At 51.1% G+C, this 16,474-nt stretch overlaps 1 protein-coding gene across 2 annotated transcripts in view; it reads right to left on the bottom strand.

Moving 5' to 3' along the window:
- CHST11 (carbohydrate sulfotransferase 11) overlaps window positions 1-1,950 on the bottom strand; it is a 270,022-nt gene extending 268,072 nt beyond the window's left edge. The window contains exon 1 of one of the 2 annotated variants that reach the window (XM_047067130.1): window positions 1,295-1,950. In XM_047067130.1, the coding sequence (XP_046923086.1) occupies window positions 1,295-1,412 (118 nt within the window). In that variant the 5' untranslated portion in view covers window positions 1,413-1,950. The remainder of the gene's footprint in view (window positions 1-1,294) is intronic. The other variant, XM_047067131.1, reaches the window with a different exon arrangement.
- Between the last annotated feature and the right edge of the window lie 14,524 nt (window positions 1,951-16,474).

The following is a 16,474-nucleotide window of genomic DNA, read 5'->3' as shown; positions in this document are numbered from 1 at the left end:
CAATTATAAAAGCAAATTATTGCTGTGGCTGTACTGAGAAAGGCAACTCGGAGGCGTAAAAAAAAAAAAAAAAAGAAAAAAGAAAGAAAAAGAAAAAGAGAGAAGAAAAGAAAAAGAAAGAAAGCAAAAAGGATTTCGGAGCCAATGTGGCCCAGTGGGAGCCGGCCGGGGGTGAGGCGGGGTTGTGGATACCACGGCTCCCCGGGCCGAGCCGCGTCACCCCGAAGCCTCCTCGGAAGGTTTTTGTACCTGTTGGGCTTCGGGGCCGAGCAGTGAATCCCCGGCCGCCGCGCTCGAGGGCGCCCCTCCCTCCCCAGGTCCCAAACTTTCCTTAGCGCCTTTTGGAAGGGGCGAGCCTCGATCCTCCCCCAGTCCAGATTTCAGATGTGTAACTTGCCTAAGCTACGGAGGGCTGGGGGAGGGGTTCACTGCCACACGCCCCGGGGCCCTCCAGGGGACTTCAGATGTTCGGAACCCAGGAGAGGGGCAAGCAACCTGACGGTCAGTCCAGGACCGGGCCAAAGTTTCCTCCAAAACCGCCGCGGCCAAGGCGTGACCCAGGAGCAATGACCAGCGCAGGGTCGGGAGAGCCGTTGGGGTGGGGGCGCGGGGTGAAGGAAGCCCCAGGACACCAGCCGCAAGGTCAATGAGGAGCCAGACCCCGGGGGCAAACAAGGGGCGCCTGGCCCCTTCCCCAACCTAGTGGAGAGGCAGTGCGGGGCACCAAGCCTCTCCCTACACCTCTGCGCGGCGCTGAGCCCCGGACACGTGGGAGCCTGAGCCTCAGGCTCCCCAGCAGGGACTGGCGACCTCGCCGGGGCGCACACCCTTAGCCCCCAAGCCCCCAACCCAAGGAAAAGGCAGCGCGCCCAGGCGCAGGGCGGCCGCCTCCCGGCGCCTCTTTCATCCGCGGATCGCTGCATCCGCGGGGAGTTGCATTCTCTTCAAACCGGCCCCCCACGTCAGCAGCTGCCCACAACCTCTCTACCTTGCTCTGCTACCTCGCAGACAGACAGACAAGAGACACAAAGAAAAAAGGGAGGAAAAAAAAAACAAAAACGCTCCCCCCTTGCTCCCATCCTCCAGCCTGGAGCCGGGAAGAAGAAGAGGAGAGAGAGCACGTCTTCTCTCCTCCTCTCCATCCCGACTCGTCCAGTCCGGGCAGCAAGGAGTCCCGAGGTGGCTGAGGGAGAAGAGGTAAGGTTGGAATAGGCAGAAACCAGGCGCCAGCGAGCGAGCGAGAGCGCGAGAGAGAAGAAAATATCCAACAAAACCACGCTAACGCGCCCCCTACCTGGGTGCAACATACTTTGGAAATAGAAGATGACCAGGATAAAGGATCCCAAGCAAGTGGCCAGCACCATCCGGCAAATTCTGTTCATCCTCATCACTTCCAGCAGCGCCGGCTTCATGGCTTTGTCCTGGCTGCGGGGACCGGGGTGTCCGGGAGGCGCGCCCGGGGCGCAGGAGCCGGGACCCTGCCGCGCGGAGCGGAGCCCGGGAGGCGCAGGGCAAGGGCTGGGCAGGGCTCGGGAGGGGGACGATCGGGAGGGCTTCGCGGCCGCTCTCGGAGCCCCCAGCCCCGGGCAGGGGTACGGAAGGCGCCGGAGTTGCTCTGGAAGTGCCGAGATGCGTGGACCCGCCGGCTGCGCGCTCCTGCTCCTCCCGCTGCTCCTCTTCGCCTCCCCGCCGCCGCCTCCGCTCCCGCCGGCGGCCGCCGCTGCCTCCTCGCGGGCCGGGCGGCTGGGGTGCGAGCGCTGGTGGTGCCGCCGCCGCCGCCGCTGCTGCGCTGGCCGCTGTGGCTGTCGGACGGGCCCCCTCCCTCCGCTCCAAAGGCTACTTCATTGCGCTCCAATGATCTATATATTCCGGGCTGGGTTTTACCAAATGCAACTCGCGGCCCCCGGCGAGGGGAGGGCGCCCGCGGAGAGCCGGGAGGAGGGAGGGGCCGGAGCGCCGGGGCGGAGCGTCGCGCTCCCCCCGCCCCTACCCGGGAATTGGTCGCGTCCAGCTGTTTCCCGGGGAGTGCGGAGAGCGCGCCGCGCTCCCGCAGGGTCCCAAAAGCCCTCAGTCCCCGGCCGGGCTCGGCCGCCGTCTGGAGGTTGTGTCAGCGTTTCCATGACAAAACCCGGAGGAAAAAAAGAAAATGCGAATCAAATCGCCTCGGTGCTGCCACCCACTCCTGCCGGCGTTCGTGGAGGGAAGTGGCAGGGAGCGAGTCGGGCACCGAGAGCGTAAAGGGGGCTGGTGGTCCGCGATTGTTTAAAATCCCTGGACGAGGTGATGGAGAAGTTGCCCCTGAGCCCCCAGGGAGCGAGTGCCCTTTAGCCGAAGCTTCAAACGGGCGGTTTCGTTTTTTTCTTTCAAACCACTCCCGGGCTCGAGCGACGCTTTGGAAAGGGGTTAGAAACGGCTGACTTGGGGGTCAAGGTTAGGGAAACTGCACTACCCGCGGGGGTCTGGCGACCGCCGAGCTTTCCCGGGGATTTGTGCAGAGTCTCTCCCAAAACAAGGCAAAAGGGACTGGCTTGCGGATTTTAAAACTCTGGCTTCCCCGAGGGTAGAGCTCCCTCCAGATTCTCCCAAGTGCACACGAGTCCCAGAGGGTGGAAGAGAGAGGTGGCCCCCACGAAGTCACCGTCAGCCGAATTCAAACAACTGATGGAAAAATCCAGCCGGCCTTAGCACTGGCAGGTAAATGGAAAGATGGCGTTGTTTTCCTGCATTGTGGGAAGTAATTTACAGTTTCCAACCCCATGCATTTAAGTTGGTTAACAATCGATCAAGTGGATACAGGCTAATAGTGCAGACGTCAGTGGCTCACCTACCCCGTTCTAACTTTTGAAAATCGGCGACTACGACGGTCCACTTAGCCACTACCCAACATTGAAGACCTTGTTCTTCTGCCCTTCATGGTTTCTGTAAGCAAAGAGATAGGGGCTGTCATATTTTTTTATTTTCCTTGTAAGTTTACATTGGGTTTTTTAAAGTTAAAGGATTATTTAAATTCCAACAATTATATTTATGGGGGGGGGAGGGATGTCATTGTAAAGACTACTTTTGTGTCATATTATCAAATTATTACTGCTATTAACTCAATAATGAAATAAGAATATGTCTTCCGATGCCGCTCAGATAATAGGCATTTGATAAATACTTATTGGGTCTGAATGCAAGGGGCATTACCCTCTTCTCAATACATCAGAGACACAACTTGTAAATAGACACATGCAGTGAAACCTGCGTGGACAACCTCCAGAGTTTTCCTCCAGAGCCGCGTGATAGGGAAAGTAACAAAGTCAGCAGCCTTGCCTTTGATTACAGAAGATAATCAATGACAGCACGATATTTATGTAACTGGTCTGTACTGTATTAATTTGTAGTCACTTGTGAATGAGCTGCTTGCTAAAGGCTGTAGAGCTGAACAAGCTCTGGAGCAAAGCCACTCTTCAGTGATTCTCCCCACAGGAGCCTGGGAATGGGAGTTGAACACATGGCCACCCACCCCAACCAAGGCAGGGATTCTTTGCAGGGAGCATGGTTAGATAAGCACTTGCCGCACTTCGCCTAGAATGCCAGGCTCTCATTTCACTCCCGGTTTTACAGAGCAGGGAGGGGTCACCCACCTGGCCTCTGGCCTTCCAGGGCAGAGCCCACACTGTACTTGGACAAAAGTCTGAACGTGCATAAGGCAGTCTGGGAAGTCACAGAGCCAAGGGAGAGATCAGAGGTGCCTCTCTGGTGGGTCATGGAGGGCTGAGTTGGCCCACATGGTGGAGAAGGTGGAGAGCCGTGCCCAACGTCCATTTTTGCATTCCCACAATCAGTCAAGAAGTGGCCCAAGCATACAGTGAGGGGTAAGGCTATGTAGGTAAACTACCACCTCTTCCAAGAAGCCTTCCCTGATTTCTTGCCTGAAATAGCGTCTTTCCTCTTTGGTGCTCTGAGCACTAGGTCCAAACCACTCTTGGGCCACTGTACCCAGTAGGCTGGGTTTTCCTCACCTCTGTCTCTGTCTAGTTCTCAGCTTAATGACTGGCACTGGGTAGGTACAGATAAGTCAGAGATGGACAAGTAATGCCTTCTTGGGCTACAAAGTTAGATCACCTCTGAAGTCCACAGGGAAGGTCAATGCTAATGGCCTGTGATTACGCACATTAGGGGGGAGGGAAAAGGTTCTATTTGTCTCCCTCAACACACTGTAAACTTCCCTACGTGGAGCGGAGTCATTGTTTTCTGTAGGTTGCTAGTCTCACAAAACTTTGTCACCTCTTTCACTCATGCTACATGCTGCATACTGAGCAGATAAAGCACGGTGTTGACTGATAAGACTGAGGAGAAGGGAGAAGATGTGATATTTTGAACTTTGAAGCAAGGATACGGAAGGACTGCCTGTCAAACCAGGGTTTTTGTTTTCCCAACGTAGCAGTCAGGACAGGCCAGGTTAGGCTGCAGTGAAAACCGAGTCCCAATTTCGGAAGCTTAAGGCTCCCGCCTCACTCCAGCTCACTCCACCACGCCTGCTGTGGGCCAGCAGCCGTCCGTGTGGCATTTTTCGAGGACGGGGCTGAAGCAGCCCCCACCTGGAACCATGCTGGTTGCAATGCCTGAGGAGAGGACGTCTCTGGGAGGTCTCGCCCGGGCAACTCAGCGAAGCACGCAGAAGCAGCTCGCGTCACTTCTGCTCATCGTCTATCGGCCAGAACTGCTCACAGACTGGTCCACATCAGAGGAGGTCAGAGCCTAAAGCATCTCGGGAACAGTCTTTCTGGCTGCAACCCCCAGTTGCTCTTCAGATCTCCTTTTCCCTTATGTTTCTGATTCCCTTTTACCCCGAGGGCTCTTGCACACCAGCACTGTACTCATCCTGGGACCTGGCTAAACCCTGGTGCAATGTTAGGCTTGAGACTTACTCTCCGGACGAAAACCACAGGCAAACAAAACCGGGGCCTGTCCGTTTCAAAGGCTGGTGTGGTCCTGAAAAACGTGTTGAGGAGACAAGTCCTATTTGGACGGATGCTCTTGGAAAACCCACAGGCGAGGGAAAAATAGACGGGAAATCACGATTCCAGCTTGCGTGTGCCGTCAGCAGTGAACCGCCAGGTATTTACCAAGCCCTCCACTACCTGCAGGCAGGGCTCTGCCTCGCTCCTGTGGACTACGCCTTCAATGGACTGTCTTAAGACCTTGCACAACTGGCGGCGTGACCCTTTCTGCACTTGGTCGGACAGGGGAGTGGGCCCAGGGCAAGGGCAGACAGAGAGCTCTTTAGTATCCTGGGGAAAGGGGGGCTTGTCTTCTGCCAACATCAGCCAGGGGCCCCAGACTGGCTCCTCCGAGGACTGGCCTTGCCCGTTTGCATCTCTCTGGCACCACGGGCACAAAGTGCGCTCAGTTAACCAGAGCACAGTAAATATTTGTGGAGCGGAATCAAAACCACTTGCCCACAGCATGTGGCGATCTTAGGTGCAGATTTTCTACAGGTAGGTAAACCGCAAGTACACAAGTGGGTTACTCATGACATGCTTCTGAGAGCAGACTCTTCTTCGCAGGCTTTTTAGACCAAGGTGGGGATGAGAGACAGGAAGAGAGGGGATGGGAGAAGGGGAAGAGACAGAGAAGGAGAAAAGGAGAGAGCAAGGAAGAAGAGGAGGGAGACAGGGGTGGGGGAAAGAAATACGCACCATTATTCTGCTCACTCTCTGATGCTACCTTTGCCCTCTGCCCAGTTTAGGGCCCCAGAGGCTCGTCTCCTGCCCTTCCGGGGGGGAAAGAGGGCTGATGGACCCTAGGACACTCCCCATTCCCGGTGCCCCCTGCATGGCCTCACCCACCCTCCCCACCCACGCGTGGCACAGAAACCAGTTCCTGAGCTGCTCCTCTTTCCAGGGGGCCCTGCCCGACTCCCAAACTCCCATCCAGATGACCTGGAAGGAAGCTCTCCACCTCCAGTATGATGGCTTCGCTCCCTCTGCCCGCCCCATGCCCGACTCAGGGCTGGTGGCAGTGGAAGCCCCCCTTCGCAGGGCTCCCTCGGGCTGGGCCATGTTCCAGGCACTCGATATGTCTCCCCTCACCCCCTGCCTCCAGATGGGGGCCATTACTACCCCCCCCCAGCCTGAGGGATTTGATAAAGGCTTTTCTTGCGAAAAATGTAACAGTAGGAGAGAGAGAATGCCAGGGAGAAAAGGGAGAGCTTTGGGGGAGATTCCTGAAGGGAGGTGAGAGTGCCCTCCCATCCTATGCCCTGGGAGGCAGAGGGAATCTGTACCAGGGGAAGCAGGAACCTGGCATGGTGGCCCCTGTGTCACCAGGGATTCCAGGGCCCCACGCATGGCATGAAAGTCACAGAGCCGCTGACCTGAGGGAGCTTGGAGGACAAGAGCAGCAGATGACAGGTGACCAGTGTGACCAACGCAGGACCAGAAGGGACTCCGATGCTTTCGTGCCGGGGCCAGATGAAGACACTGAAAACTTTACGATTTCTCGCTCCCACATGTAATTCAAAATAGAAATCATATCAAGGCAGAAAATACGTTTGAAGAGGGCCAAGAAAGATCAATTTTTTTTTTCTGATGTTTTTTCTCGCGGCTTTAACACACAAATAAAACCTCTTCATTCTTAGGTGTATGGCTTGCCGAGTTTAGGTAACTACAAACGGTATATAACCTCCATCACTGCGATCAGGATGTAGAACATTTCCGGGGTCCGGGCAGTTCCCCCTCGTCCCGCGGCCGCCCGTCTCCTGCTCAGATGCTCGCTCCAGGCAACCACTGATCATCTTTCTTCCACCACGGTTTTGCCTTTTCTAGAATTCTATGGCTCTGTGTAGCCTGCCATGGCTGGCTTCTTCCACTTAACAAAATTATTTTGAATATTCACCTTAATACGCAGTTCCTTTTTCATTGCTGAGTAGTATTCCATAGTGTAGATTCATACCACAATCATCCGTCCAGAGGTTGACAGACATTTGCATTATTTCCAGTTTTGAGCTAACATGAATAGCACTTCAAAGAACATTTGCATGCAAGTGTTTATGCAAACAAATGTTTCCATTAATCCTGGGCACATACCTAGGACGCTTTTTTTAAGTAGGCTTCATGCCCAGCGTGGAGCCCAGCATGGGGCTTGAACTCACAACACTGACTGAAGACCCGAATTGAGATCAAGAATCAGACACTCAATGGCCTGAGCCACCCAGGTGCCCCGTACTAGGACCCTTTATAGGACATGGCCTGCCTCGCCTCCAAAGTGACTGCTGTGCCCTCAGATCCCTCAAATCGTCTTCAATACATAGTGCTGTCAGTCTTTTTAACCTTAGCCACCCGGACCGTGTAACGATCTCTCGTGTTAGTCTTAACTGCCTGTCCGTGATGACTAGTGATGCTGAACATCTTTCCATGTCTTTTTTTTTTTTTTTTTTTTAGAGAGAGTGGGGGAGGAGGGCAGAGAGAGAGAGAGAGAGAGAGAGAATCCCAAGCAGGCTCCACACTCAGCACGGAGCCCAATGTGGGGCTTGATCCCACAACCCTGGGATCATGACCTGAGCGGAAATCAAGAGTCAGACGCTCAACCGACTGAAACACCCAGGCGCCCCTTCCATGCGCTTCTTAATCATTCATAAATCTTCTGTTGTGCAATATCTGTTCAAATCTCTTGCCCATTTTTAACGGTTATTTCTTTTCTTATTATCAGTTGTGATATTAAATTCTTCCTATATTCTGGATATGAGCCCATTTTCAAACACATGTTTTGCATAAATCTGTTTTCAGTCTGCTTTCCTTTTTGTTTTCTTTCCGTTTTTTTTTTTTTTTTAAGTGGGCTCCACACTGGGGCTGGAGCTTGACCACCCAACCCTGAGATCAAGACCTGAGCTGAGACCAAGGGTCAGACCCCAAACCAGCTGAGCCGCACCCCTCCTTTTTGTTTTCTTAACTGTGCTTTTGAAAAGCAAGCATTTTCAAAACTGAAGTCCGTTTCATCAAGTGTTTCTTTGATGGCTTCTGTTATTGTGTTCTGTGAGAGAAATCTTGGCCGAACTGAACGCCATCAAGATTTTCTCCTGTGTTTAACGGGAGAAGCGACATAGTCTCAGCACTTACGTTGGGGTCTGTGACCTATGCTGGGAGAATTTTGGCGTCTGGTGTGAGGAAAGCATGGAGGCTCATTTTTTGTTCATACAGATATCCATCCGGTTGTTGCCAGCATCACTTTATATTATTATTATTTTATCCCATGTTGTGCAATTACAGTATGCCACATCAGGGTATCATCCCCATGTGATTGGTTTAGTCCTCAAGACGTTAATAATAGATAAGTTTCCAAGGATGTTCACGAAATGAGGCCAGAAAAGCATAACTGATTTCATCTTTTTCTCCTAGAAAATCCTCTGGGACGCTGTGTTTTGTTGCCCCATCGTCTGTATCGTTGCATGAGGTAACAGAGGCAAAAGAAAACAGCCATCTCCTTGGTCCACCGACAGACACGAGGTTGTACCAGCACAAAACCTCAACGGACGGGCCCTTTTCATGTCATTTACTAAGGACCTGAGTGGATAATCAAAGAAATGCGAACCATAACTGCCCTCATCACAGTTCACAGGAACCCTTTTTTTTTTTTTTTTTTAAGTTTACTTATTTGAGAGCGAGAGAGCACAAGTAGGGTAGGGGCAGAGAGAGAAGGGAGAGAGAGAATCCCAAGGGGTCTCCGTGCTGCCAGCGAGGAGCCCAAGAACTACTTATTCAATGTCTCTCAACCCTGTGGTCTTTGAGCTCTGTGAGGGGAGGGCTGGGGCCATGGCTGTATCATGTCTCACGTGACGGCATTAACATAGGGCAGTCTAGAAAAACCTATTAAGTGAAAGATACAACTTTTAACGGGGTGCCTGGGTGGCTCAGTCAGTTAAGTGTCTGACTTCAGCTTGGGTCGTGATTTCACCGTTCATGAGTTCAAGCCCCAAATCCAACTCTCTGCTGTCAGCACAAAGCCCGCTTCGGATCCTCTGTCCCCCTCTCTCTCTGCCCCTCCTCTGCTGGTTCTGTCTTTCAAAGTAAATAAATAAAGTTTTGTGGGTTTTTTTGTTTTTTTTTTATTTATTTTTTTTTTAATTTTTTTTTTCAACGTTTATTTATTTTTGGGACAGAGAGAGACAGAGCATGAACGGGGGAGGGGCAGAGAGAGAGGGAGACACAGAATCGGAAACAGGCTCCAGGCTCTGAGCCATCAGCCCAGAGCCCGACGCGGGGCTCGAACTCACGGACCGCGAGATCGTGACCTGGCTGAAGTCGGACGCTTAACCGACTGCGCCACCCAGGCGCCCCAAGTTGTTTTTTTTTTTAAAGGAAAAACACAGCTATTTTCATTCAGAGGGGGAAAACGTCCTAATAAAAAGAGAATAAATACATTTCTTAAATTGTCAAAACCCAATTCGAGCCCCTACTTGCTGTATGAAGCTTTCCCGAAATCTTCAGCCCACAGCGGTAGCTTCCTGCTTGGAAGATGCAAACCCCTTTCTCTGTAATTCGGTACTTCGACCCGACCCCGTCGTATAGCTGCAGAGTTGTGGTGAGCTGTGCCCTAGCTCTTCGGCCACACCTTGTGAGCTCGTGAAGGTTGATTTGGGGGACCAGTTGCCACTGACCTGATGCAATGCCGGGCACACAGCAGACGACCCGCAAGCACTTGCCGATTAATTTCCTGGTGCATTAGAACGGGCTTCCACGGTGTATTTACTGCAGGCCAGACTCTGCTAAGCATACTACATGCAGCACCCTAATCCTTGTACCAGTCACACAAGGCCAGCATGAGTAGCCCATCAGATAGATGACAAAACCGAGCCTTAGGAAGGATGGGGCACCTGGGTGGCTCTGTCAATTAAGCGTCACCTTTGGCTTTTTTTTTTTTTTTTTTTTTTTTTTTTTTTTGCCCTAGGGTGGAGTGAAAAGCTATGCCTCTCAAGAGTTGTTGATGATCGTCTCTCTGGAGATGAAAGGGCTCCTTATAAGCCTGTTGACCCAAAAGTATTGTGAGGTGGCAGGGCATGGAAAAGAGGAATTATCTAAGTATTCAGCGTTAGACGTGTTTCCCCCAGGAACACTCCCTCGTGTCATGTGGCCAGCCTGAAAAACGACTGTTAAATTTTTAGCCCTGAAGTGCAAAACTCCTGTCTGTCAAAGGAAAATGAACAAAGTTCAACAGGAAATTAAAAGATGGTGAAAGTATTCTTTGGAAACAAAAAAAGAAACAAGAAAGAGTTAAACCTCGCTGCTACAGGGAAAGAGCTCCTGCGAACGACAACTAAGATGATGCCACCGAGACCCCAGTAGACAACGTGAACAAAAAACACGGGTGGGATTTTTCACGCATACAGAGAGGAAATATAAATGGATAATAGAATATCGGGAAATGTTCCGCCTCAACAGTTATGAAGAGAAGCAAACCAAAACAAGAGGTCACCATTTTAGTCCATCAAATGAGCAAGGACGTGTGATAAATGACACATCTCCCTTGATCCTGGGAAGGGTGGCGTGAGAAGGGGGTACACTCACATCTCTGGTAGAAGCAACGGGAATGACCCCTTTGGAAGTACACGTGCCCAGCAACGGGGTTGAGGCACCAAGCGTGGTCACTGGGAGAGTGCGCTCCAGCGTCAGGCAGACTGAGACCTGCCGTCGACAAGTCACGTAACTTCTTCGAGCCTTAGTTTCCTCATCCGTAAAATGGGGACGGTGATACGTATTTTTTTGAATTGTGGTGAGGCCTAGGCAGATCTAAGTCTGACCAATCACGGGCACCCACTGCCGCATGTCGAACCAAGAGCTTCTGATGCAGAAAAGCAGGGGCAGCAGCAGATCTGTTCCAGGGAGAGCACGGCAAAATCCTGTGGCGGTGGCAGTGGGGGCCCCTCTGGACCGACTGTGTACTGGGATTTGGGCCATGTTCCGCCTCCTTTCTTCCTGTGATTTTTTTAGCTATTTCCCAGCCCTCTTAGCATCTCTCTGAGTTACCCATCAATCTTTCAATAAAGTCCTTCTCCACCCAAGTCATGGTTGGTTTCCGTTGTCTGCCACGAAGAACTCTGAACACACCGATTACAAAGTATGGATGGAGACGGCTGTGCCACCAACATCATGGGGGAGCCGGCCTGTGCCCCCTTCCTGCCAGGCAATCAGGCAAAATGGTGCCCAAAGCCAGTCACCCTGGGTTTTCTAGATACACCGTGACCGGCACGGCCAAATCTGACGGGAGCTGAGGTAGGAGGTGGACGCGGAGTCACGTGCGTGCACAAATCCCAGCTCGCCTCTAACCACCGTGTAACTGCTGTGGACGGATCGTGTCCTCCCAATTTCTCATGCAGAAGCGTAATGCCCAATGTGCCTATGTTTGGAGACAAGGCCTTTCAAAGGTGATTAAAGGGGGCGCCTGGATGGCTCAGTCCGTTTGATGATGGCTTGGTCAATCAGTGAGCCTTGAAGGCTCACTCTTGATTTTGGCTCAGGGCATGATGCCAGGGTCATGGGATCGAGTCCCAAGTTGGGCTCTGCACTGGGCACGGAGCCTGCTTAAGATTCTCTCTCCCACCGTCTCTGCCCCTCCCCTGCTCCTGCCCACACACACTCTCTCTCTCTCTGTGTCTCAAAAACAAAAGGGGGGGCAGTTATCAAGGTTAAATGAAAGTATAAGGGGGCACTCGGCTGGCTCAGTCAGAGGAGCATGAAACTCTCGATCTTGGGGTTGTGAGTTCGAGCCCCACACTGGGTGGAGAGATTACTAAAAATAAATAAATAAGTAAAAACTTAAAAAAAAAAAGAAAAAAGAAATCGTAAAGGTGTAGCCTGACCCCAGGGCTCAGCCTCTCTGCATACAAGCCAAGGAGAGAGACCTCCTAGAAATCAACCCTGCCAGAACCTCAGTCTTGGACTTCTGGTCTCCAGAACTGTGGGAAAATCAATGTCTATTATATTATTTAAGCCACTGAGTCTGTTTGTTACAGCAGCCCAGGCAGACTAATAATACAGTGGCTGTGGGTGAGTCCCTTCGGAGAGGGTGCTTGTCACATTTCTAGACACCCCGCATCTTTGAGCACTCCACATTGCAGATCCCTCCCACTCCGGGTAGGAGCCGGAACGGAACGTACGCTCCACTCCCAGCATGCCCTGCAGCTAAAATACAGCAAGTGACCTTGCTCAACCCATCAGACACAGGCGCTGTGTGGCAAGGGCAGAGCCACGGGGGTCTGGCTCCTTTAGAGGAGCTGTGAGTTCACAGGATTCGGTCCCACATTCATCCACGTGAACCTTGGAGCCTGAGCCAAGTGACAGGGTATTCATCTTCTGCGGCACCCCAAACCCGTGACCACACACTTGGTGGCCTAAAACAACAGCGATTTATTCTCTCACGGTTTTGGAGTCCAATAGCTCAACATCAGGGTGTCAGCAGGGCCACCTGCTTCTGAACATACCAGAACAGTTGCCTTCAACTGAGAACTCTGATTGACACATACTTGACTTTCCAGCCTCCGTTTTCCAACTGGAAAACGCAAAGAATAATGCATATTTCTATGTGAGAGAAGCCAATCCGAAAAGGCTACACGCTGTATGATTCCAACTACATGACATTCTGGAAAAGGCAAACCGATGGAGGCAGTAAAATGATCAATGGTTGCCAAGGCTTGGCACGGAAGAAGGGATGAACAGGCGGAGCCCAGAGGATTTTTAGGGCAGTGACAATGCTCTGTGTGGTACTACAATGATGGGTATATAAGTCATCATACATTTGTCCACACCCATAGGATGTATACCACCACGAGTGACCTGAATGTAAACTATGGATTTGGGTGATCATGATGTGGCACTTGTAGCTTCATCAACCGTAGTAAATGTCCCACTTGGCTCGGGAATGTGGGTCATGGGGAGGCTGTGAGGCGTGTGAGGGCAGGGGCATATGGGAGATCCCTGTATCCCCCCCTCAATTTTGCCGCGAACTTTAAACTGCTCTAAAAAAATTAGGTCTAGGGGCCCCTGGGTGGCTCGGTCGGTTAAGCGTCCGACTTCGGCTCAGGTCACGATCTCACGGTCCGTGAGTTCGAGCCCCGCGTCGGGCTCTGTGCTGACAGCTCGGACCCTGGAGCCTGCTTCCGATTCTGTGTCTCCCTCTCTCTCTGCCGCTCCCCTGTTCATGCTCTGCCTCTCTCTGTCTCAAAAATAAATAAACGTTAAAAAAAATTTATAAGAAAATTAAGTCCTCATTTTATGTATTTTTTAATGTTTATTTATTTTTGAGGGGGAGGGGGAGAGGCAGAGACAGACAAGGAGGCACAGAATCCAAAGCAGGCTCTAGGCTCTGCGCTGACAGCATGGGCTTGAACCCACGAACTGTGAGATCATGACCTGCGCCGAAGTCGGATGCTTAACCGACTGAGCCACCCAGGTGCCCCAGTAAAGTCTTCATTTTAAAAGGACATCTTTAAATTATAGAAAAAGATTATGATTAAAACAACATACAAAGATTGGACAGGTACACTTTAAGATCCCTTCTTGTCCTGACTCTGGAGTGACTCTAGGATCATCAGATGAGCTGGGTTCGCGTAGATGTGTTAGACGAGTGCCACCAATATTAGGAACTCAAACAGAGATACTTTTTTTTTTAATGCTTATTTATTAATTTTAAGAGTGAAAGAGTGGGGTGGGGGAGAAGGAAGGAGAGAGAGAGAGAGAGACAGAGAGAGAATCCCAAGCAGACTCCATGCTGTCAGTGCAGAGCCCGATGCGGGGCTTGATCTCACAATCGCAAGATGAGGACCTGAGCAGATATCAGGAGTTGGACATTTGGGGTGCCTGAGCGGCTCGGTCAGTTAAGCATCTGAGTACGGCTTAGGTCATGATCTCGCAGTCTGTGAGTTCAAGCCCCACATCAGGCTCTGTGCTGACAGCTCAGAGCCTGGAGCCTGCTTTGGATTCTGTGTCTCCCTGTCTCTCTCTGTCCCTCCCCCCACTCTCAAAAATAAATAAATATTAAAAAAAAAATTTTTTTTTTAAAGCAGGTGGAATGATGAGTGCTGGTAAACAACAACAACCTTGGAACACAAACCTTACTCCGTGGAGTCAAATTGTTAATACTCAAGATGTTAAATAATCTCGTCATGATCACGATAAACCCAGGGCTCCGAAAACAAAATTGAGAATGCAAATCATCGAGGGAGAGCAGCAAGGACTAATTACACACAGCAGGGTGTGAATTTTCAGAGCCACAAAAGTGGGAGGGAAGGGCACTCACCGGAGAGCCTTTGAGAAAGCACGCTTCAGAGAGCACGTGGTACAGGGAGTCAGAGGCGGGAGTTCTGATCCCCACTCTGCCGCCAGCTGCCCATGTGGCTCGAAGCTCGTCATTCCCCTTTCCTGGGTCTCAAAAGCCACGTGCAATCAAACCTCAGAAAAGCAATGTACCAACAGACAAGCGTTAGGATCCGTTATGTGAAAGGACTCCTATTTTCTCCTGGGTTTTAATTACACAGTCAGTGTCATTTGGACAAGAACATGCCTCCTCTTGAGTAGTACTAGATAATACTCACTAGCATCAGACTTCAACCAAATCAGGCATCAAATAATACCACTTAGGTGACTCCTGACCAAGCAACTGTATTAGTCAGGAACATCTGGGCTCAGAAATCTGACTCCCTCTGGCCCGAACGAAAAAGGACTTTTAGTAGAGCCTGTAACTGGAATCTTTGAGGGGCAAAGCTGGCTTCAGGCGTGACTGGACTTGAGGTTTCAAGCCATGCCTTAAGGACAATGACTCTTGTCTGCATCACCTCCAGAGGCTCTCGGAAGAATCTATTTTCTTGTCTGTTTAGCTTCCTCTGGAGGCCACCTGCATTCCTTAGCTGGTGGTCCCATCCTCCATTTTCAAGGTCATAGCATAGCATCTCCCAGTCTCTGTCTCTCCGTGTCTCTGAAACCTTCCTGTCTCCCTCTTATCAAGACCTCTGTGATTATAGGGGCACCTGGGTGGCTCAGTCGGTTAAGCGTCTGACTTCAGCTCAGGTCATGATCTCGCAGTTCATGGGTTCGAGCCCCACTTCGGCTCTGGGGCTCTGTGCTGACAGCTCAGAGCCTGGAGCCTGCTTCGGATCCTGTGTCTCCCTCTCTCTGCCCCTCCCCTGCTCACACTCTGTCTCTCTCTCTCAAAAATAAATAAACATTAAAAAAAAAATTTTAAGACCTCTGTGATTACATAGGGTGCACCCAGATAATCAGAATCGTCTCCCTATCTCATGACTTAGTCATGTCTGCAAAGTTCTTTTTGCCATATAAGGCAACATATTTACAGGTTCCGTAGATTAAGATGTGGATATCTTTGGGTTATTAATCAGCCATGACTCACCCCATCCCACTGAATGAGAAAGAAAATATTTTTTTAAGCACATCTTCATCTGTCCAGAGGATACAAAAGTTAATAAAGATTTATTGCTAACAATGAATATCATACAGTAAGAATCTATTGGACATCAAGGTCTAAAGACATAAGTTTAAGTCCAAACTCTACCATTAACTAGCCCTCTTTCAGTCTCTGTCTTTTTTATCTGTACAATGAATACGCTTTTACCTCAATCACTGAGTTACTGTGACGTGCTCGTAAGAGCACATTTACATTGTAAAGCATCATATAAATGTAAGTGATCATCTCTAGAATGTGGGGGGATTAAATTTCACCCCGCTTTGAGCCATCCATGCCAAGCATAGGCCATGACACTTCTCTCCCCGTGGAAGGAAAGGTCCCATCTAGATCAAAAAGGTAATTCGTCAGCTCTGAATCTTGAAGCAGCATTGGAAGCCAAGATTTGCCAAGAGAAAAAAGGACTTTCTATATTTCTTTAGCTCTGATGAACACATTAACAGCAGCCAGGCTTGGCCGCCCAGATGCCCAAGTTTATTCTGAGCATGATGTTGTGGCTTTGAAGACATGGGAAGCCACCTGTTCCCGGCTCAGTGGCCTGTGGGAAGGAGAATAGAAAAGAAGGCAGAGAAAGCAGCTCAAATGCCAGGGTCCTACCCACCTCCCACCTCCGGAGCAAGCCACGGGCGGATGGTCAGACCCAAGGGGCGTGTGGGATACTAAGCGGGAGAAGGGTCATGTCATACTTTTCCCAGGGAGGCCACCCTCTAGCACAGGATGATAGCACTGGCGGAAGGCTGTGTCTGGCTGGGTAGGTGGCCTGCCAGGCCACTTTTAGCTTCCTGTGACCAGCTCACGACAGGCACGACTTCAGAAAGCAAATGGCCTCCGGCAGAACCTAGCGCCGATTGTGATGCAGTGACAAGCAATATGGCTCATGCTGAACACCTGCCTTCCTCTGGAAGTCTGGGATTTTGGTACATGCGAGGCACAGGGTGCCTGCGGGACTGAGCCCCAGCGGAGTCCCTGGCCTCCCAGGCTCGGCCAATCTTTCTGGTAGACAACATTTCACACGTGTTGT

Source organism: Lynx rufus, unplaced genomic scaffold (genome assembly GCF_022079265.1).
Source record: "Lynx rufus isolate CCGP_SWC_20201006 ecotype Redwood Valley unplaced genomic scaffold, mLynRuf1.p SCAF_7, whole genome shotgun sequence".
NCBI lineage: Eukaryota > Metazoa > Chordata > Mammalia > Carnivora > Felidae > Lynx > Lynx rufus.
Note: the sequence above shows the minus strand (reverse complement) of the source record. Positions and strands in the feature narration are given on the sequence as shown.